This window comes from Felis catus, chromosome C1 (assembly GCF_018350175.1).
Source record: "Felis catus isolate Fca126 chromosome C1, F.catus_Fca126_mat1.0, whole genome shotgun sequence".
Taxonomy (NCBI): domain Eukaryota; kingdom Metazoa; phylum Chordata; class Mammalia; order Carnivora; family Felidae; genus Felis; species Felis catus.
The window spans coordinates 58,772,146-58,794,793 of record NC_058375.1 but is presented as its reverse complement, the minus strand read 5'-3'; the positions used below and the strand labels follow the sequence as shown (position 1 = coordinate 58,794,793).

General features: G+C 34.8%; 1 protein-coding gene across 7 annotated transcripts in view; it reads left to right on the top strand.

Moving 5' to 3' along the window:
• The window catches only part of PTGER3 (prostaglandin E receptor 3), a 173,428-nt gene that overhangs the window by 27,880 nt on the left and 122,900 nt on the right, over window positions 1–22,648 (top strand). For 6 of the 7 annotated variants that reach the window (XM_045036000.1, XM_045036004.1, XM_045036002.1 and 3 more), the window contains exon 2: window positions 4,837–5,016. In XM_045036000.1, the coding sequence (XP_044891935.1) occupies window positions 4,837–5,016 (180 nt within the window). Of the gene's footprint in view, window positions 1–4,836; window positions 5,017–10,210; window positions 11,061–22,648 lie in introns of those variants that run through there. The other variant, XM_045036006.1, reaches the window with a different exon arrangement.

Here is a 22,648-nt window from a genome sequence, read left to right as displayed (position 1 = left end):
CCAAGGCATTTTTGAATCAAGCAGTGAAGTACCAAAGATTTTTAAACGTGTAGTTATAAATCCTGCTTCAATAAAACAAAATCCAAATGCAGCATATTAAAAACCGTCTCCTTGGTTAGTGCTTTACACATTGAAAAGGTCATTATCACTGGGAAAGAGACTTTTTTCGTTTAGATGGAGCAAAGCAGTTGCCCTTGACCCTAGGCAGGGATGGAGAAATTAGGGGATGCTGATATAGTTGGGTTTCTGCTTATCGCGGGCACAAAAAGAGCTCTCTATTCCTGCTGATAAACGGGGAGATGCAAGAGGCCTGGGAGAGTCACGTGGAGCCTGGGGAAGATGCTGGCAGAAAAGCTGCTCTCCGGGCCCCCAGAATTAGTCTTAACCGCTCCCTTGACCAGATCATTACAAGAGGCTGTTCAGACAGAGCAATCTTGCAGATTATCCATGCATTTGCCAAAAAAGTAGACTCTGTGCTGTCTAAGCACCCTGGTTTTTATTTGTCCCTTTTCCCTTGTAAGGAATTGAATTGGACTAATAGGAAAAATGAATTCTACTAGAAATCTACATATTCATGCCAAAGGTTTTCTTCCAAAGTCTGAATGTCTGAAAAATATTTGCAAAAATTGTAATCACTGTTTAGCTCCTGAAATACAGGGAAATCAACAGATGGATGCTAATTTGCATTTGTGTTCAAAATAAGATGGATTTGGGAGTCCTACTTCCATCCCTGCTGCCATTTGGAAATGACAGTATCATGCTTTCTGTCCCTAATTGTAGTTATTGTCATATTGCACATCTCATGATTTCTGGGAAAAGCTGGAGTGTCTCTCCCCATGCGCCAGCTATTGCTTACAGAGCTTGGTTTCATAATTTCATAATCACTGAATTGTCCGTAGTAAATTATGGGAAATTACAGGGGACTAACCAATGTAAGGCATATGAAACCTATAATAGTCTAATTTATATTTTTAAGCCCCATAAAAACTTAAAATGATCAAGGAGGGCTGTGTAAAATGACTGAAATCCCATTTTAATTAGTAATTTTGTAAATTTTCCTGATTATAAGAAGTTGGACAATTACTATTTTATTTTATATTTGAAAAAATGAAAATGTAATTGAAGTGACTTTTTAGATCATTCTAGATCAGGCCCAGAGAACTTCCTGAAAGATGGTAGGTGGTCAAATATATTTAATTATTGGATGAGGTGAGGGGTTAAAAGAGCTAGATATAACCTTTCCAGTAGTTTATAAAGGGAGAAAAAAGAAATAATGGATGTATGTTTTTCTTAAAAGCAACCTAATTGAAAGTAAAATTTTATCCCTTTTAATGAAACACATTGAAATCTAACTGATAGAATAACAAGAATTCATTTTTACATGTTACAGACTTAGAAATTGAGGTAATTTAAATAAGAGTTAGGATGAAGTTTACTTTTACTTTATGTTAAAAAAAAAGTTTCCCAATAAAAGTGAACAAAGTAAACAAGCTTGCTGAGATGTTTTTATCTATCAGAGACAGTAAATCATTTTCAAGCAACTTCCTCCCCATCCCTTCTCCACCTCTTTTGAGAGCTCACTCTGTGGGTGTATTAGTTTTCTACTGCAGTACTCTAACAAATTAATATAAACTTAGGGGCTTAAAACAAGACCGACTTCTCTTACAATTCTGTATGTTAGAACCCTGACATGAGTCTTACTGGGTTACTCTCAAGGTGTCCATTGGGCTCCATTCCTTTCTAGAAGCTCTGAAGGAGCTCGGAGAATTATGTCCTTACCTTTTTCAGTTTCTAGAAGCCATCCCCATTCCTTAACTCACCTCATGGCTCCCTTCCTCTATGTTCAAAACTGGCAATGTTGTATCTCACTGACAATTCTCTGTACACACATCTCCCTCTCCCCACAGCTGGATAAAATTCTCAGATTTTAAGGACCGTGTGATTACACTGAACACACCCAGGTAATCCCGGAGAATCTCCCCATCTCAAGACCCTTATCATGAATCACATCTGCAAAGTCCTTTTGTCATGTGTGAAAACATATTTGCAGGTTCTAGGAACTGGGACAGAGATATCTTTGGGGGCCATCTGTGTATGCAGTGAGAGGTAGTGTTCAGTTCACAAGACTATGAGCCAGCATCAGAAGACACTGACATAGATTTACTTATTTAAAAAAAATTGGTGTATAATAATTCGTGCTTATTAATGAAGGCAGTTATCATCAACTTCCTTTCAAAGAATTTCATAAATTGTTTGAAATGTTTTTATGTACATACAACTTTTAAAATAATTTAATAATTATCTAATGGTAAATTATTGCTTAATAGTAATAATTCCATTGCCTTCCACAAGTCTATGTATTTCACAGAATTTAATTATAATAACAATATAGCTTTATATACATAATCTACTTTATATTCTGTTTTCACCTAATTCTTACATATACTAGTATACAAATAAGCAATATTTTATTAAACTTTACTCCTGATGTTAGAAATTTATGTGTTTAGTTTCTTACTAATATAGATAATGCTTCGCTAAATATTGACTTATTTATACAGCTGTTTTTGCTTTTATTGTATAAATCACTTGGAAACAATTCCTTTGAAAGAAATTACAGAGTAAGAATATATGACTATCTGTGGGTTGTCTACCCATTCCCCTGTTCTTATTTGCTTATATCACCATAATTTGCTCAGGTATTTAGGTGGTAATGTGGTCAAGGACCATGATTTAAGCCCCAGGGGATGAATTTGTCCTAAACAAAACCTGGAAGTTTCTGTCTCTTTTGCCAGTGATTGGTTTAAGAATCTGTGGGTCAAATTTGTCCAATTAGACCAAGTTGAAGTTTTTATAGCTGGTGCGGGTTTGATCGGAGCTAGAATTTAGTTAAGATGATGAATCTGTCATATGCTGACATTTGTATGCACCATCTGGGTGTCTATTGTTACCATAGTTCAGATGACAGAAGGAGCTGAAGTAGGATGAGATTGGAACAAGAGCAAAAGGCACTGAAGAGGATGAGACAAAGGAAGGATTTGAAGAAAACTGACATGACTGTATAAGGGAGCAAGTGCCATTGCTGGGATTGTGGGTTTGTGGTCCAGAGTGTTTTAGATGTTCAGAGATGTTGACCTCAATTTGAGATATATGACCTAAGGACAGACATCCGGGCTTCACAAGAAACCTTGGGTCCAATAGAATGGACTGTGAGCAACAAATGAAAGCCTCATATATAATTTTAAATTTTCTAGTGGTTACATTTTTAAAAAGTAAAAAAAAAGTAATGCTGATTTTAATAATACATTTTATTTGACACAATATATCAAAATGTTATCATTTCATTATAAAATCATTACATATTCCAACATCTCAGTTTGTCCTGGCCACATTTCAAGTGCTTAAGAGTCGTGCAGCACAATTAGAAAGATGAATTCAGGAGCCAGTTATAAAGTCAGCACCTTTCTTTGTCTGCTAATGTGAACCTGTGTTTGGGTTGTTTCTGTGTTTTGTTTGTTTGTTTGTTTGTTTGTTTTTTGCTGTTGTGAATAACACTGTAATGAACAGTCCTATGCACAACTCCCGGGGCAGGAATTCAGGATGGTATATCCCTAGGAGTAGGATTGCTTGCAGGTAGCAGAGGAAATAGTGCTTGTTTCTTCAAGAAACAAGATTCTTCAAATCTTTCGTTTGTCTCATTCTCTTCAGTGCCTTTATTTTCCACAGTGGGTGTTCCAGTTCACTTTTCCAGATAATGGTGTGTAAAAGCGTCCTCATTTCTCCACATCCATACTAACATTTGGGAAAGTCTCATTTTTTCATTTTTGTCAAACTAGTGGGTGTAAAATGGTTCTTATTTTCTCATAATTTGCACTTTTCTGATTATTAATGAGCTTGAATATCTTTTCAGAGGTATATGAACCTTCATTCTTTTCTCTTCTATGGAAATCACAAATATCTATTCATTCATACATAAATATATTTATATGATATATGTCATATAATATTATATTTATATATATGTCATATTACCTATTTATTCACAAATATTTATTGAGCACTGTTTATTAAGTATTGGTTTAGGTAGTGGCAATATATTAGTGGGGAAAACAATAGTCCCAAATCCTGCCCTCCGGAAGTTTACATTCCAGTGTGTGTATATGGTGAGAAGGGAGAGATAAAAAAAAAACAAAGCCCTATAGGTCAAGTGGCATTAGGAAACCTCGTTGAAGTCTGGCTCAGCCATTTTACATCATTAAACCTTGGCAGCAACTGTAAAAAGGAAACTGTAATTCTATCTCTCTTAATTTTTTATTAAATGCATATAAAGAACTTGATGGAGTCCTGGCAAATTGTATGGATTCAGAAAATGCTAAGAATAAGTATTATTTCCTCCTTTCTTGCTTCTACTTTTTTTTCTGTAATTTGCTTCAGTTAGGACTACTGAAGTTTAAGAGTAAATTTGTTTTGGTTTGTTGAAGTGTTGGCTTTCGTTAGGGTGTCAACCCACTGGTACTTTCTGCATCAAGACAGATGACTTTGGCTAATTTTGAGATGTGTTTTTGAGATTTCAAGCTTCTTAAATACCAAGGACCCAGATCCTGAGAACATGTACTTTTTAAAAGGCTGCATTAGGTCAAATGCCAAAAATGAGGGAAAATCTGTAGGAATGTCTTGTATTCATTCAGGGCTGTGTCCTGTGAATATAAATTTTTCCTGAATTAATCATTTCAGTCCAACAACCAATTTGCTGTAAGCTATGTGCAAAGTATTGTGCAGAGGAGATACATGTGACTTTGTTAATCTTTGGAACAATTATTTGTCCCTCTTTCTTAGATAATGATGTTGAAAATGATCTTCAATCAGACATCTGTTGAGCACTGCAAGACACACACTGAAAAGCTGAAAGAATGCAACTTCTTCTTAATAGCTGTTCGCCTGGCTTCACTGAACCAGATCTTGGATCCCTGGGTTTATCTGCTGCTAAGAAAGATCCTTCTTCGAAAGTTTTGCCAGGTAGCAAATGCTGTCTCCAGCTGCTCTAATGATGGACAGAAAGGGCAGCCTATCTCATTATCCAATGAAATAATACAGACAGGAGCATGAAAGAGAACACCTAATCAACTTGCATGTTCACAGCTTTTGGCAACAAATAGCCCTAAACCTTACTGTGAATTTAGGCATCTCTGACATGCCACCATTTATGCATTGAAGGAGAATTTTGATATAAGGCTAAATGGTCTCAGAAGCATAGATAATCCCCTGTGTGCCAAAAGTACTGAAATACAAACAAAGGAAAATATATTAGTGACAGTCTAATGTTTTTGGGTCTCTGCCATTTGTAGCTGAATATGTGATTATTTATGAGATGAACACATTTTTTATAAATGATCTTGGTCTGTGGTGGGGATGGGATAGGAAAAGTTAATATTCCAGTATACTGAGTACTTGGGGGATTGAATGCATAGATCATCAAAGATAGGCAAAGATTTGCTTTTGTTCAAAGACCTTGGTCTTCTGTATTCTCTTTCTTTCTCTCCATGTCACTCTTTTCCCCGTATATTTTTTTTAAAAAGTTGCATTAGGATAAAAACATATAATGTATACAATATTTGGTGGTACTGATGTAAATATTGCTCAATCTATAAATTATCTGCTGAACGTATAAAGTTTAAGTTTTGGTTGTATTGGTAATTAGGTTTACTCATTATCTAAATGACAGCCAATTCCATTTATTTCAAATATGGTGGGATTTGTGACTATCCAAATACTAAATGTTCTTCTTTTTTAATACATTTTTAATTCCTACAAGCCTGGATAAGATTCATGAATCTGATCTTGAGAGTCAATGTAGTGGTTTTTCCAAATGCTATTTAAGAACTGATTGGAGAACTAAATATAGGTACTGTGCTTAATTATCTTCCTTGATTTTTCCACCAAAAGTATTCTCTAGTCTTTTGGAATATCTAAATACTAACTCTGATTCTAAGACCGATAAATATTTTGAAGGTTCCGTAAAGAATTTGGCCTATTTATAGAATAAGAAAATTAATAAGGTTGACCCCTCACAGCACTTTCTCTGTTCCCTCTTTATCTAAATATTTATTATTAATATATTTTTCTTATAGTCTACATGTGTACAAACCTTGATGGCTAAGGTTGATATATTTTGGGCACAAGTAGATCATTACGTTAAGTTTTGAGAGTTGCACTTAAAAAGAAAAGAATCTCCCCAACAAACACAATAATCTTTTAATTTGAACCCGCACAAAATGCTCTTTGTTTTCTTTGGAGCATTCATTTTGCAAACTCATTAACATTTTCTCATGAAGATCTGAATTTACAGCTTACCTTATTGTATTCCTAGTTAAAAAAAAATTAAGATTTATTTTATACTTCTTTATAGTACTACTTTTTCCCCTGTGTTTAGTAGGCATTTGAGGAAGAATTGATTTCAACAGGTACAATATATGCATTAGGTTAATATGTAAACCATCCCAGGTCAATCAGGAATAATCAATTTAAAGCAAAGTGTTAAGCTGAGTGAGAAACGAGATCTGAGAGTGCCTATGTAATTCATGGCGGTTGTACTGCCTATGTTTTAGAAAAAATGATGATAAGTAACCTAATACTAAAGCCCCATTGTAAAATCTCTCTATGCTATAGAATTGGGTTTCCCACAGGTCGCCTCATGAAGAATTAGACAAAACTACCTCCTTTTTCAAGAAAAAAAAGTGCACTTAAATGACCTTATAGTAAAGAAGCTTTACCTCTTGAATGGTCCTCTGGTCCTGGGTTATAATCAGATACACACACACACACACACACACACACACGCACATGCACACACACACAGAATGAATGTCATTGGGTTATTCCTTCCAGCACCTAGTCCAACACTTGAAACATAGAAAGTGTTCAGAATGTATTCAATGAATGAATGAATAAATGTCTGCCAAAACTCAGTGCATATCGGTGAGGCACCTGCCATATGATTGAAGTGCTTCATGCCATTACAGTCCATAAAACTGATAAAGTGAATGATCTCTGCCTATTTAATTACAGAAATATGAATTTATCTTCAAATGTGTAGTATCATATTGCTGTACAACAAAGTGCTTTATTTGTGTTAATAATTTAAGAGACCGATACTTCCAAATGGTAATGGAGATTACTGTCAAAGAAATATCACTTTTCTTCAAAGCACAGAAATACATAAAGACAAAACAGCCTCAAACTTATCCTTAATGACAAAATAAATATCTTCCCAGCGATACATGGTAGGAGTGGACAAATAGCAGCTTTTGAACAAGGTTGAAAAGGAAGTAGAGAAGGAAAAATTACATAAATGGTGTGTTTTTGTTATCTAGGCAACCATTTGTTCATCCAGAGAAAACCAGATAAGAAATGTAAGTCCCAAATGATTTCAGCCTTTGGATGGTAGTTGAGATTAGATTTCAGAGATGTTGTGCAAAGGCCCTAGATGTCGTTAGGAAGCAGGCATCTAAAGTCACTGTAGAAAAACCTTTGTTTCCAAATTTAAGTTTATTGACCTTTAAATTCATTCTCATATACTTAATTGATCTATATATATATATATCTGAGCAGGAAAAGAAAATGTGTGCATAAATTGTGACAATTCCTAACTTGACAATATTGGTTAAAAATAATAGGGGTCTAGGAAACCACATGGGAAGAAGTGACTGAGTGCAATGTAGAAATATATGTAAAATCGTCTATTGTAGATTTTACAAAGCAGTGCTGATTTTCTAAACGATGAGTTTATACAGTATGCTGTGTTGTAGAAGAAAATGATGGCATGCTATCCGGTAAGAACATTTTACTTTTCAGATAAAATTAGTGTGGTGGATATCTTAAAACTATTTAAATGGAGGAAACAAAATGTGTTAATATTTATGAAATTTACGTAATTCTGTATCTCAAGATATTCTAAGTAACTGTGTTTAATTGTGACAGATATAAATGGCTATGAATCAAAAAGTGAACATATATTTCTACTTAACACTTCTTTATTGCATAAAAGATCTCTTGACCACGTTATAGAATAGAATTGAGTAAGCTCATGTAAAAGTTAGCTGAAAGAGACCCCGGGGCCATGCTGATGTTGAGTAATGGACTGACTAGAAACTCTGACAAATCACTATTTTTAACAGGTGGTCAATCTGTGGCAATATTCTAATAATAGATTTTCAAGTGAATTAGACCTTTTATTTATTGATACTTTTTATATTTTTGTTGTTTTTGACTCCTAATTTGTGATTAACTTTCAATCTCCCCATGTCAACAATCACTTAATAGTTCTTTGGTATTGGGATTAAACCAGAGACAGAAAGTAGAAACATTTTGATCTTTGAAATTGTAGGCATATATATTGCCTGTTTATTTTTTAATCCTTTAACCTTGAAAGCTTTTCTTGAGATAAACAGGATACCAGAAGATGAGTGACACAGAAAGACTACAGAGTAATTATTCGTACGAACATATAAAAGTTTAATGTGGAAAAACTAAAATTTCTACGATTTACCCATGTGAAACGTTTAGATGATCAATCATGCCAAATATGCAGTGATGCTGTTTCTTGCTGGTTTTGTGCTTGCATATTTCTCAAAGTCTGCTAAAATTGAGGTTTAAATAAAAGTGCAGAATTGTTCAATGAATGAGATTATATCATTTTAAAAAATGAAGACTCTTTAATACTGTGGCTACGTCCAGAGGACTGTTTTCTGAGTTGCAATAAAATTCTCATAAGAGGTGGTACATAGCTGTGATGTTTCCTAACATAGGTTTTGATAGAGCCAATTTACAAACTTTGAGAATCAGCCTAAAGCTCACATGCACATTTGTTAAAAACTGTATCAGCTCAGTATTCTATTCTAACGAACAGGCAGTAATTACTGAAGCATGAAACAGAGAATTAGGGGAAATTGTAAAATTAAAACCCCATTATATTGGCATTTACATGGATACTAATTTCATGAGAAAGTTCATATTCAGCTGAATTACTCCTACCCAAAAAGTTTCAGTTTCGATGTTACAAGGAATTCGTATCTACAGTGATCAAGTAAAACCTTTCACATGTCCTCCCTGAATGTCTCTTTTGGACTGAGTCCACCTTGAATAAAACTGAAGAAAGTAAAAAGAATAGTGCAGGGTGGCCTTACTCTCAAAGTGAAAAAAGAGAAAACTGAGACTATGCCTATCTCTGAAAGACTTGAACAAGTCTAGAATCAAAGAATTTTTGTCTCACAAGGAGATCAACAATTCATTTTAAAGTCAGATGGAAAGATATCTTCACTCCACACTACTTAACATGTCCTATCTCACTGTCCCTGTTCTCTACTCTTTTAAGGAATGAAAGAAAACAGCATTTTTACTTTATATATTCTCTATTTTATAATTCCTTCAACAAAGATTCTATTTAAAGGTTTATAATTCATACAAGGTGAATTGTAAACCATTACATTATGATACCATAAGCTGAGTATATTTTGATTCTCTAGAAAAACAATTCAATCAGATACAAACCATATTCATTTATATGTCTCTCATTTTCTTCATTGAGAATGAAAATTATTTGATTTTCAGAAGTTTTAAATCAATCAGTTGCATATTCTCAACAACCCAAATATTTACTGGATTATATATTTTTTCATTAAGAATGAGACTGTCACCCTAAGCCTTGCCTCCAGTTTATTCATTTTCTCAGCAGAAGGAATGTAACAGATATTTACTGTTGGTAAAACTGGGATTGTTTTTAAGAGGACAGAGAACAGGTGTGTACTTTTAGTATGCTTCTGCCCTGATACATGAAATGGATCTGAGTCTCTTTTTTAAAAAGTCTGTTTTGATGGAAAAATGTTATTATGGGAGTAAAGGTAGGAAGGAAAGAGATCATCATGAGGAACAAAATTAGATTTTTCAAGCTTTTTGAACATTTGGGAGATAATTCCACCTCAAAGTTATTTTCGTAAGTGCAGCTCTTAAATTCCTTTGTCAATTGCTTTAGAAACAAAGTATGTTGGCCTTTTAATTAAAGTGAATCAGATATCTAGACAAAAGGCAGCCAATCACCAAACTTTAATAGTTATTTAAAAATAGTTTCTTGATATGTTTTCAGTTTGTGTAGAAATAAAAGCTGCAATGTTAGGCAGAGAAAAATGCATATGACTTATACTCCAGTGTTCTTTTGACTACTGAAAAGGTACTTATATGGAGTAGGGAAGGATGGAGGTGGGGTAGAGAATGTAAGGAAAGACATGGAGGAAACATACATTTCCAACTTGTTAAAATCCTTCATTCTTTTAGTCCATTCCTCAGAATCAAAGAAAGGAAGGGACTGCATTTATCTTCATACAGTTGAGTGTCAGTGAGACAAAGATGGCCAGTGTTCTTTTCTGTAAGAGCAGGTGTTCAGTTCACTTAAGTCATCACTGACAGCCAAATTCTCTTCCTTTCATGTGTGTGTGTATATATATATATATATATATATATATATATATATATATGAAATATATTTATACATATTTATTCATATAAATATATGAAATATTTTATTTTCTCCCTCTTTTACCAAATGTTCATGTACAGATAAAGTTGAACATTTTTTTACACAAACAAATTAAAAATAGGCACTGATTATCTTCATCTGTTTACAATAAATGAGTGTAAGTACTACTTATGTGGTATATTTAAGTAAGAACTGAAATCATTGGCACTTTTAATCATAATGGGAAGCTCAGTATAGAAAGCATATGTTTCTCCATCTGTCCTACTCAGCATCCTATCCCTACACACTTGGTTAAGTGGGAACATATACTTTTGTCATCTCTGTGTAAAGTTTTTTTGGAGATACCTAAGTATAGTTAAACATATCTTCCAGTATATTTTAAAGGCTGGTATTCAGTATTGTGGAGAGTAAAAGAGACTATGAAAACTACATCAAAGTTTTGATGGCATTCAAGTCATAGTCTGTGTATTTAATAAATGTATGTTTTTTATGTTGTGTTTGTCAATGAAAAATAAAGTTGAATGTTCTGAAATGTTCCTGTCTTTTTTTCCTGATGCCAACTTATGTCAGGAATATTTTATTTATAATTGTGCTAAGTGTTTTTCTGAAATCCTATTTGATGTGCTTTGTCAAATAAAAGCACAATGTAATATGCAACAGCATTATGCTAACTGGATGATTATACCATTTTGTTTTATATTCCATAATCATGTACAGTACAGAGTATCATTGATTTGCTGTAGATCTGAGGTGCTCTTTTCCCACTTTCAACATGATATCCATTTATGTTATAATCCCAGATTTTTTGTCTTTAATACAAAAGCATATTTATAAATTGTTCTCAATTTAGTTCATCTAGTGTATTCTAGTGTAATCTACACATAGCCAACCAAAGAATTGTCTTTGTAGTCAGACCCTTTGATAGATTTGTACCTGGGTATTGGTGTTGGCTGATTATTGGTAGAAACAAATGTTGGGCTGCCCCTGTGCTATGTGCTAATTCAGGTCAATCACCTCATCCTTCTTGAGTGAAGGGAGATGTTCTGTGGAATATAGGCTGTTAAGCCAAACTCATAAAAGTAGTGCATCAGATTTGCCTTCCTTCCTCTTAGGAAAGGTATTTAGGGAGAGCTCTGTCCATGATTTCTCCCAGGGGGTCCTAGGCTTCCAACCAGGTCTTATGGTCTCTATAGTCTTTACTCTGTTACCTTCTGTTAATCAAGAAATTAACCACCAGAAATTAAACCATCACAATGTAGAACCTCATGCCATAAAATGAGTCATTGCCCAGTCAGACATGGGGTCAGACATCCTTAGATATCCTTGGAGGTTGTTGTGTTCACCATAACAGTTTTGAATAAACCCAGTTTGGACGTTGGGTACTCAGAATCCAAGCCAGTCCTCTGGGCTTATTCCTTCCTTCAACACATGTTTGTTGTTGTACCAGTTATGTGCCAATAATTCTGGTAGGTGTTAAGACACAAGGATTTTTTTCTGAAAAATCAGCTATCAATGAGTTTATAATATAGTACAGAAATAGGAAATAATTTGATCAGAGCTGCTATTAGAGTAAGCGTAAGAGGGAGGTGATGCTAAAATAGGAAATCATTTCCTGTAGGAGATGACATTTAACCTGTGTCTTGGAGAAAGGAGTTGATGTTAGTTGGGAAGGGGAGGGCATTTTGCCCCAAATTGCAATTTCCAAAGCATTCAAACTAACTAAATTCTAGTGGCCCTGTGAGTAGTATAGGTCTAAATAGAGCATAAGTCTATAACTTCCTCTCAGAATGGGCAAAAGTGGCATGAGCTTATGACAGGATTTCTCCACCTCAGCCTCTCAGCACATTGGACCAAACAATTATTTGTTTTGGGGGCTGTCCTGTGCATTGCAGGGTGTTTAGCAGTATCCCTGCCCTCTACCCAGTAGATACTAGTAATACTTTTCTAGCTGTGACAATCAGAAATCAGACATTGCCAAATATACTAATTGCTCCCAGATGAGAACCTCTGCTTTAGGGCAAGGGCCATGACCATTGAGACACATGGCTATGGATCTGAGGGTTTGCAGGACAAGGCCATCTGTGGGATCTTGGATCTGAAAGGCATTGTTCGGGCATTTCCCAAAGTGGCAGGCACTAGAATGCCAGTTTGTGTCTGACTGCACAAAAATGTGGTGCTACCACTACAACAATGCCTGGATCACCATGGGCCCTGATCCACTTCCATAATCGCATAAACCTATTCACAAATAAGGAGGTACAATTTCTTAGAAAGTATCATCTTTCTATTGATGCCTCCAATCCTTATTTTGCTCTTGATAAGAGGCCCTGGGGTTGTATGTCTCTCAAAGGGCTATCTAAAGAGAATGAGTCCATTTCTCCCAAGACCTTTGAAAGTCTGTGATAATTCCTCTTAAGTTCACACTTCCAGACACTTGCCTTGGTAAGAAAGAACTAATTTACCCAACTCTGTCTTTTATGGGATTTTTGCATATTTGGTCTGTGTACAGAGCCGTAGCAGCTTTATTTAATCTGAAAAATGATTTTTATCAAAAAGCAGTCCAACTCTGGGCAAATGTCTCTTTGTTGGCCTGTGTTTTTTCTGAGTTCATGCCAGTCTGTAGTACCCCAATCATAGAGCTATTACCACACATTTTGAAGACAAAGTTCAGGTCATACTCTCTATGACTAACACTTAACCCTTTGGTTTGTATGGAATGGGAGGTTGAAAATCTTAAAGTCCAAATCTGAGCAAAAAAAAAAAAAAAAATTAGAACAAGAGTACTCATTAGTCTACTGGAAATTTCTGAGGCCAAGTAAGGGAGATCTGTGGATAATCAGTGTTTATGTCTAATATTCATACACAATATTGGAAAGAAGGCTTTGAATATAATATATAAGATTTTTTCCATTTTATTTTGAAAAGAACATTGGAGGAACATAATTCTGAAACCATTACCACCGATTGGAGCCTTTAAAAATAAGATTTAAGTAGAACATAGCTGATAGAACACTGGCTTTTAACCACTTTGGGATCAGAGGCCCCTCTGATAATAAGATGAAAGGAATGGATCCCCTCCTCACAAAAAGCACAGAGAATTTTTACATTGTGTCAGAGACTGTACAGCCCTCCTGAATTCTGTCTGTGGACATCTTGGAAATTTATGGACACAGGTTAGGAATTCTCACTGTGAGAGAGTCTTTATGATTCAAGGAACCTCATGACTTTCCATGTTTGGTTAGAAAGCTAAAATCTAAAACTGGAGCTAAGTCAATATAATTACTTCCCTGTGAATGCCAAAATTGCCTGACATCTCATTATATGCCCGTAATAGTGAAACAACATAATCAGGGATAGAATTACTGAAAGAGGAGCTGCAATCATTTTAAAATATTGCCATCACATGGGTAAAAGAAAAGAACACAATCCTGACCAGAAGAGGGGCAGCATAGACTACTCACCAAAACCAGGTTGAAAGTAAAAGGGTTATTATTATTTTTTTAATTACGAGTAACTCATTCAGTGATCCATTTGCCTTACAACAAAGATCTTGCTTCTGTGTTCCTTTGTGCTGACCCAGCCAGAAAGATTTAAAATGAAGCTATTTAAAAGTCAATAAAAGGATTTACTCCACCTGAAAAGTACAATATGCTATACACAAATGAGCTAAATGGTTAGAATATATACCTTTCTGTTATTTTCTATTATGTAACTTTATGTTATTACGTTACATGTGTGTGTGGATGCATACATAGTTACACTTCTGCATGTACTACACCTTTGCCTTGCAACTTAGAACCAAAGCAGCAAGGATGACCTTAATGATTGCATCTTTTCAGTGAAAATGCAAGGCATACACTCACAGATCTTGTTACAAATGTAAAATTAATGATGCTTTAAGCCAACACTTTAAGCTATTAGTAAAATGCTCTATTGATGTTTATAGCTTGTATTTCTCTACAGGGAAAAGTCTGGAGTAACTAATGACATTTATCTTTGCATTTTTCTAGCCTTATTGAGGAAGATGGAAATGAGATCTTAAAACACTAAAGTATTTGTCTGTTGGAAGCCACTCTTTCATACCAAACCAGCCTCCATTCTGGATGTGTGTACATGAATTGTATAGCAGTATGAGATGTGTATAAAAGTGCAAGTGGATTTTCATGAATCAGTGGTTTGCAATCTTCTCCCTTAGAAGATCCTTTGAAAGCCATTTTTAGAGGAAAAGCTATTTATATTTATTTTCAACAATCCTTGACTATTGAAACATTTTTTTTTTTGCCTAGAATTTTCAAGAATTGTTGTGACAAAATCAATTTTTAGTTCAAAATTTTGGAGAAGTAATATTGATTATTGACAAGCTCTGAAGAGGAATCACTGCCTTAAAGTTTGTGTAGACCTAATTAGATATGCATGGCCTTATCCTTATCCCAGATTTTGTCTTCACCATGGTAATTTTGAATATTCCTGTTACTCTTCCTTCAGCAGGATTTTCATTGAAAACTGAAATAACTAATTTGCTAATTGTATTAATATTGACCACTGCGAAGATATTAGATATGTAATTTAAAATATTTTAAAGTATATTTTAAACAAAATCATTTCACCAAAATGCTCTACAAAAATTTTTAAGTCATAATGAAAAAGAAAAATTTCCAACATTAAGAAAGGAGTCAGAACACTTAAGCCTAATTATCTGATTTGCTATTCACTGGTTATTTGCCCTTGACAATTCAGTAAACGTCTCTGAATTGAATTTTCTCATCAGCACAACATTAATAGGATTAAATAAGATAAGGACACTTTTGAAAGCACTATACAAGTAGTTGATGGTTAATATTACTTTATTATCCCCATTCATTGATGGAACATTGAAAATTAATTATGATATTCTCATCTCAAGCAACTTTAGTACCATCTTGCTAATTTAGTATTGGGCATTCACCAGAACACACAAGTGATATTAGAAGACTAGCTCTGGTCCCACATAGGGTGTGTGTGTTTGAGAAAAACACATAGCTTCTTTTAAGTTTAGTTGCCTCATCTATACGATCAGAGTTGGTCTATCTATGTGGTATCTTCTAACTGAAAAACATGATTCTCCTTTTTCTATGGAATGCATGCAGCTAATTTTGTCAGCTAAACACACACAAGTTTTTTTCTTCTGAATCTTGAAAAATAGCTCATAGGAAACCTCTAGGAGACATAGGTAGGAAGGCCCATACAATGTTTCTGTTCCCTTTTTCTCTAAAAAGAATTTTTAGGTTCCTGTTCTCCCTCTCCTTTAAGATTGTTCTCTTTTCTCAACCAAATCACGAGTTCCTTGAATACAGGGGCCAAGTCTTCCTTTTATTAAGGTTTTCTGCTTGCTTTCACCTTGCTCTTCATCCAAACTACCAAATCCTAGTTTGTGTTGTTAGGTATCTTATTTACTTCTTTATTTTTGGCTCATGAGATATCACAAAGATTAAGTCATGTAGATTTTCATACACTTGGGCTTATCAGTGTGTGTTTGTGTGTGTCTATGTATGTGATATCCCTTACATCTCAAATGTGTATTTCCTTTTTAAAAATTTTTGTTAAGTGTTTTGTTTTAATTCCAAGATAGTTAACATACAGTATTATCTTAGTTTCAGGTGTACAATATAATGATTCAACAATTCTACACATCATTCAGTGCTCATCATCATAAGTGTACTCTTAATCCCCATCACCTATTTCACCCATCCCCTCGCCTACCTCCCGTCTGATAGTCGTCAGTTTATTCTCTATAGTTAAGAGTCTGTTTCTTGGTTTGTCTCTCTCTTTTTTCTCCTTTGTTGTTGTTTTAATTTGTTTTGTTTCTTAAATTTCACATATGAGTGAAATCATATGGAATTTGTCTTTCTCTGACCGACTTATTTCACTTAGCATAATACCCTCTAGCTCTATCCATGATGTTGTAAATGGCAAGATTTCATTCTTTTTTTTATGGCTGAATAATATTCCATTGTGTATATGTATACATATATATACATATATACATGGACACTTGGGCTGCTCCCATAATTAGGTTTTTGTAAATAATGTTGCAATAAACATAAAGATGTGTATATCTGTTTGAAGTAGCGTTCTGTATTCTTTGGGTAAATACCTAGTGGTGGAATTACTGGATCATGGGGTAGTTCTATTTTTAATTTTTTGAGGAATGTTCATACTGTTTTCCACAATGGCTGCATTAGTTTGCATTCCTACCGACAGTGTACAAGGGTTCCTTTTCTCCACATCCCCCCTAACGCTTCTTGTGTTGTTGATTTTAGTCATTCTGACAGGTGTGAGGTGGTATCTCATTGTAACCTATCTGGTAGTCTTTACCCCCTTTAGAATCCTGGGTTTCTCTGCCATTGATCCTTTTGACTCTTTTTTTTTTTTTTTTTTTTTTTTTTTTTTAGATATCCTGTTTTCTAGATCCTATATCTGAAATTATTTCTGGAGTTATTCACTCATTTTGAACAAACCTTTTTAAAAACTGGCTTCTGATAGATTCTTCTAGGAATCAAATTAGGAAAGGAAAGAGAATGATTTTAAGTAAACATGAATACTAACAATAATGGTGATAATAACAATAGTGGTAGATGTCATTTTATGAGCTACTATACTTTGCATATGATATCAGATGCTCATGCCAATACCACACGGTAGGTGTTCTTATCACCACTCAGCAGATGAAAAGACTGGACTCAGGAAGGGTGAATCACTCAACCAAGTCCAGAGTTAGTGAGAAGTGAAGCTGGGGTTCTTACCTGCTTTCAGGTTAGAATACATTTGGCAAACATATTCTGAGCAAAGAATTACTACTGTGATTATTTTCCAAAGCTTCAAGTTTACCTTTGAGGGCTCCGCTAAGGCCCCGTGAGAGAAAGATTTTGACTGTCATGATGCCTGGGCATTTTCAAACAGCCACAAACAATTTTGGGCAGCAATGGACAGGCAGCTTTTCCAACAGGACCAATTAGAATCAGCTCACAAGATTCTTAGCAAACATTTGAAAGTCTATATGCCCCACCTGGGCGTTCACACACTACTGTAAATATTCTGACCCTTCCTTGTTGGATACAGAATTGCTTCTGCAGAGGAGTGGGTGTCAGCAGCCCAGCCATACATGGTTGCACAGAAAGGCCGCATTGCCACTTCCTGTCCAGGTCTAAGGGTTTGCAGGATGCTGAGTTTATCACGATTCAGGTTACTAACTGTACATCTCTTTTCAGCCCCTTTGTTTTTTGTTGTTGGTGCTGTTGTTGCTTTTCCTTTCACACTTCCTCTCCTGCTTAACTCAGGAGCAGGTTTACTGAGAACTGAAAAGCAGTTAAGTACTTTTGCTTTCTAATTACAGAGGGACTCCTGGGAGAAAATGTAAAATTCAAGATGGAAGAGAGGGAGAACAGGCCTTTGACAGCAGGAAAACCCTTCTGTCTATTGTCTCCCCTGCTTAATTTTGAAATTTGCTCAAACTTCTTGCAAAATACAGTTCAGTTCTAGAATGGAGAATATTTTATCTTTAAGAAACAGAAAAACTGTTCCCTGTTTTTGAGTCTTTCTTTCCTTGTTGCTAGCAGGTAGAATCGGTTATGTATATCTGACATTTTATTCATTCACTAGTATTCTCTTTTCAACTAGCTGCTCTGTTTTCCACAGAACTTATCAGACTAATAAGAACAGTGAGGAACATATTGTTCAAGGGAATAACATCTTGGCACCCCCAAAACTTGAATTCTGTTATCAGGAAATGGATTCAAATGACAAGTCACCAATAGCTGTATAACATGAAAAATCGATACATCTTAGAGTTTAGCTTTGGTCTAATTTTGCATATTATCTCTACTATTTCGATATAATTACAGGAGTCAACAATTCTCAGGTATCTCAGGGATCAATTAACATTTATTCAGAATGGGCTCAACCCAATTACATGTAAATCTTTACTTAATTTTTTTTTTTTTTTTACTAATCAGCAGTTAATTAAGCCAAATCAAATGAGTCAATGCTTAGGGCAAATGTTTGAAAGGCAAATTTCCATTTGTCTGCTGGCTTCTATGTAATTTGCATGAGAAATGGAGTCTGAAGATTTTCATAATGGTTTGTTAATAATAATAACATAATTTAAAAAAATAATGTAGTAATTTATGGACCTAATTTTATGGGAGTAAGTTTTAATATGAGAACATGTTCAGAAAAAAATTAAAATAACAATGAATGATTATACATGTTACTTGACGTTCCTTAATGGGAAACACCATTCTCCATTCACTGGATGAAGAATGGTCCTCTCAAACTTAGGGGCTCTTTTTCAGCTGCCCAACACAACCATTTGGAAAGGAGGGAGGGATATTCTTGGAGAAAGGAAAGAAGCAACTGAGATGCCAGGTAGATAAGCAGTATCTTTTTTGGGGGAAAAGTGTCATGGTCAGGTCATCATTAAGGATGTGAAAATATGTGTTTTGGAGTCAGACCTGGGATCAAACTTTGGCTTAAAAGCTGTGGACCTTGAAAATAATTCCTTCAACTCTTTAAGATTTTTGTATATGAAGAATTTGGATTTTTGTGCTTACTTTATAGGGTAGCCATGAGGATTAAATATGTAAATATTCTAGAAGAGTTATGGGTACAATATATATGTAGGAGGTATTGTTATTAGTGTTGTATTAGTAGTGATACCAGTAGCCACAGTAGCAATATTGATTGCTTCAGGAGTCCATAACCATATTGGTAAAGTGGCAAGAGACATCCTGATCTCTGTATTCATTTATCTATTTCACTTAGCATAATGTTTGCAAGGTTCATCCATGTTGTCGCAAGTGGCAAGATTTCCTGCTTTTAGGTATGAATAAACTCTTCCATTATATATATGGAAACAACATTTAAATGGTTTGTAAATAATGCTGCCATGAACATGGCCATGCAAATCCTATCACTTTGTGATAGTGACTTTGTTTCCTTCAGATATAAACCCAGAAATGGAATTGGTGGATTACATGGGAGTTCTGTTTATTTATTTTTTTTTTTGAGGAACCCAGAAGAGGTATTTTGAAAAGTCCCTATAACAACTTTGTCAAGTGAAATCCGGGAAAAATAAATAATAAGGCATATAAGCAAATAGGTGAATTTCAGTATGGCAGTTCTTGTCTGAAAAGCAATAAATAGGATCTGGTTAAATTAGTCAATGTTTTCTACCACTATCTAATAGAGACTAGTATAACACATCCCTGCTCCCTCAATTTCCTGATCTATAAAGGACTATGGGGATAATAATTTCTAGTTTATAGGGTAGCTGTAAATCTTAGAAGAGGTAACATATGCAAACCACTTGGTATTGTTGACCTTAAATATGAAACGGTCAGCTATTTACCAGCAAAAAATGGGTTTATTTGGGAATAGCAGAGATTTGCAATTCAGGGCAAGCAAGGGATGGCAAAACCATAGGCTAGTCTAACAAAGGAGAGGAATGTTATTTTATGGAAAAGGAGGAAAAGTTGGGAGGGGTTTCTTTGAAGAAAAGTCCATTAGAGAAAGGCAAGAGTTCAGGGTGGTGATGGTTCTTCATTCTCTGAATTGCTGGGGTAGTCAGATTTTTGTAGGAGACGCAAAGTACCTCTTTTCCTGTTGGGACCTGTGACTGTTGATTCTTTCCTGTTGACCTCTCTTCAGTTGGGGTCCCTAATGGACAATTCTTGACCTTGAGTGGTATGGGCTGAGAGTTCTCCCTTCTGGCCTCCCTACTCCATTTTAGTGAGGCTTCCCCTTATTAATTTTCACAGTATGCATGCCATGCTCCATCATCATTATCGCCATATTATTTAATGTACAAAATTCTCAGAGATTTACCATGGTTCAAACAGAACAGTAATTTACTTCTGGGTGCCTTAATGTCCTTTGTTTTTTGCTAGCTATAAAATCAGCAGAAAACAGAACTACTAGAGACTTTTTGGAAATGTGATACATTGAGGAACACACAGAACTAAAAAAGACATTAAATCAGTTTAAATTAGGATGCAGGTGTTCTTTTTCCTCTTAGTACTTGGATTGAGAACAACGACAACTTGGTTGTTAGTACCATGACTGCTCTGGTGATGACTATATCTCCAAGAAAGATATGAGAATCAGACTATTTGTGTTGGATTTTGATAGATTTGATCACTGATTAAATGAATAATTTCTGCATTTATTTAGTCACTGATGCATCTTTAATGAATCCCTACGATGTAGGTCTAGGTCCAGAGGAGACTGAGGTTTATCATGCACAGATTCCAGATTTAAGATTCTCTGATTCTTCAAAGTGAAGTACCAATTCATATCCATTACATTTAGGACTTTAATGTTTTTCCCAAAATGTAAATGGCTTTACTTTTTCTTTTCATTCTAATAGAATATGTATTCATGTGTAAAATTCAAGCAATGAAGAACACAAAAACCAAAGAAAAATTCCTTATATTCTACCACTCAAAGTTGAACACTATAAATGTTTTGATTATTATTCTTTCAAATATTTGTCTTGGCAAGTTTCTCCTCATCTCTGGCTTCATCCAAGGATAATGGTGTGATTCTCTCAAATGCTTCAAGGAGTACCACATGAAATATGATGGTATGTCCTATAGGCTGGAACTAAGGTTTATGGGGAGAAGCTACAGAGAGAAAAATTTTGACCCCATGTAAAAAGAAGCAAAATCGGTGGTGCCTAAGGTGGAAAGGCCTATCTTAGAAAGTAATGAGTTTTCTGTGACTGCAAATGCTCGGGCAAATACTTAGAAACCACAAGGGAGTTTGCTGTAAAAGCAGGAACTGCAAATATCTTTTGGAAGACTTCTTCCAACCCATGATTCTATGGTTTTATACATAAAACCAGTTGTAAAAATGGCCACAGTATTTGAAATGGTGCGTAAAGATGGCTGAATTTAAATGTTGAACTTAGTTCCCTGCTTTAAAACCCTTTATATGTGGTTTATATTCTGCCTCATGTGACACTAACTGAATTGTTGTTGGATCTAATCTCAAAGCTAACCTTCAAGGTCTCTATGTTCATCTTACCAGTTTACAACTTTTTTGGAAAACTCTTCTCAAAAAAACAGCAAAAATGTTATCAAAAAGAGCTACAGCAATTATTTTCCAGCAATTAAATCAGAATAGCTGGTGGCCATTAATATCAATGACTTTATTAGCTGGGGTATCTGATTGCCATCATTGAATATAAAAGGCCACCAAGAATGTGAATTTGGTCAAACTCAGATCACTTTTAACTATGCATAAAGCATATCTTGTAGGAGAATAAACCAAATATGAATAATATTTATCAAATTTTTATACATTACCCACCCTATTTTTTAAATTTTATGAACAAGAGAAATGTACTTTAAAATATAGAAACAAATGATTCAGTAAATGTTTAAGGAAGCTTTTAAAATTTCAAATAACTGTAAGGAACCAATACCATTACATAAATAGTGAGGGGCTTTTTATTTTGTTTTGTTTTTGTTTTTGCTTTTGTTTTTTTAATCAATAGTGCAATTACTCTTGAAGAAAGACATTTTTCATTTCACTGGGTGGGGCAAAATAGGTCATGTTTTCCAGTTAAAGTAAGCCTAAAGAAAACATACGACTTATTTATACAAAATGATCCTTAACAGGGTTAGATATAGTTACATCTCTTCTAAGACACAGAATCAGATACTAACATCCTTGTTGGAAGTGTTGAAATTGTTGGTATCATTCATTGCTCTCTGAAGAGCAACATTATTACCTGAGAGGTTTTAACATCATCAGTGGGAAGGCCGCGTGGGGTAGCCTTGTGGAAGAGTCCGGGGGATTTAAAGACATAGATTTGCAACCTGGTTCTTGACTTACTAGCTGTATGAGTGGGAAGTTTTTAAATCTTTTTCTGCCTCTGTTTACTGATTCATAAATTGATGCTAATGATACCTATTTCACCAGTAAGTGAAAGGAAATAATACATGTACAAATCACAGTAGAAACTTCATCATTTATAGCCAGTATTAACATTAAATAATTCTATTTCCCTTTTCAAAAATACATTTATACCACCTTCAGGAGTAACATTAGTTGTAAATGTGACAAATTAATATCTAAACA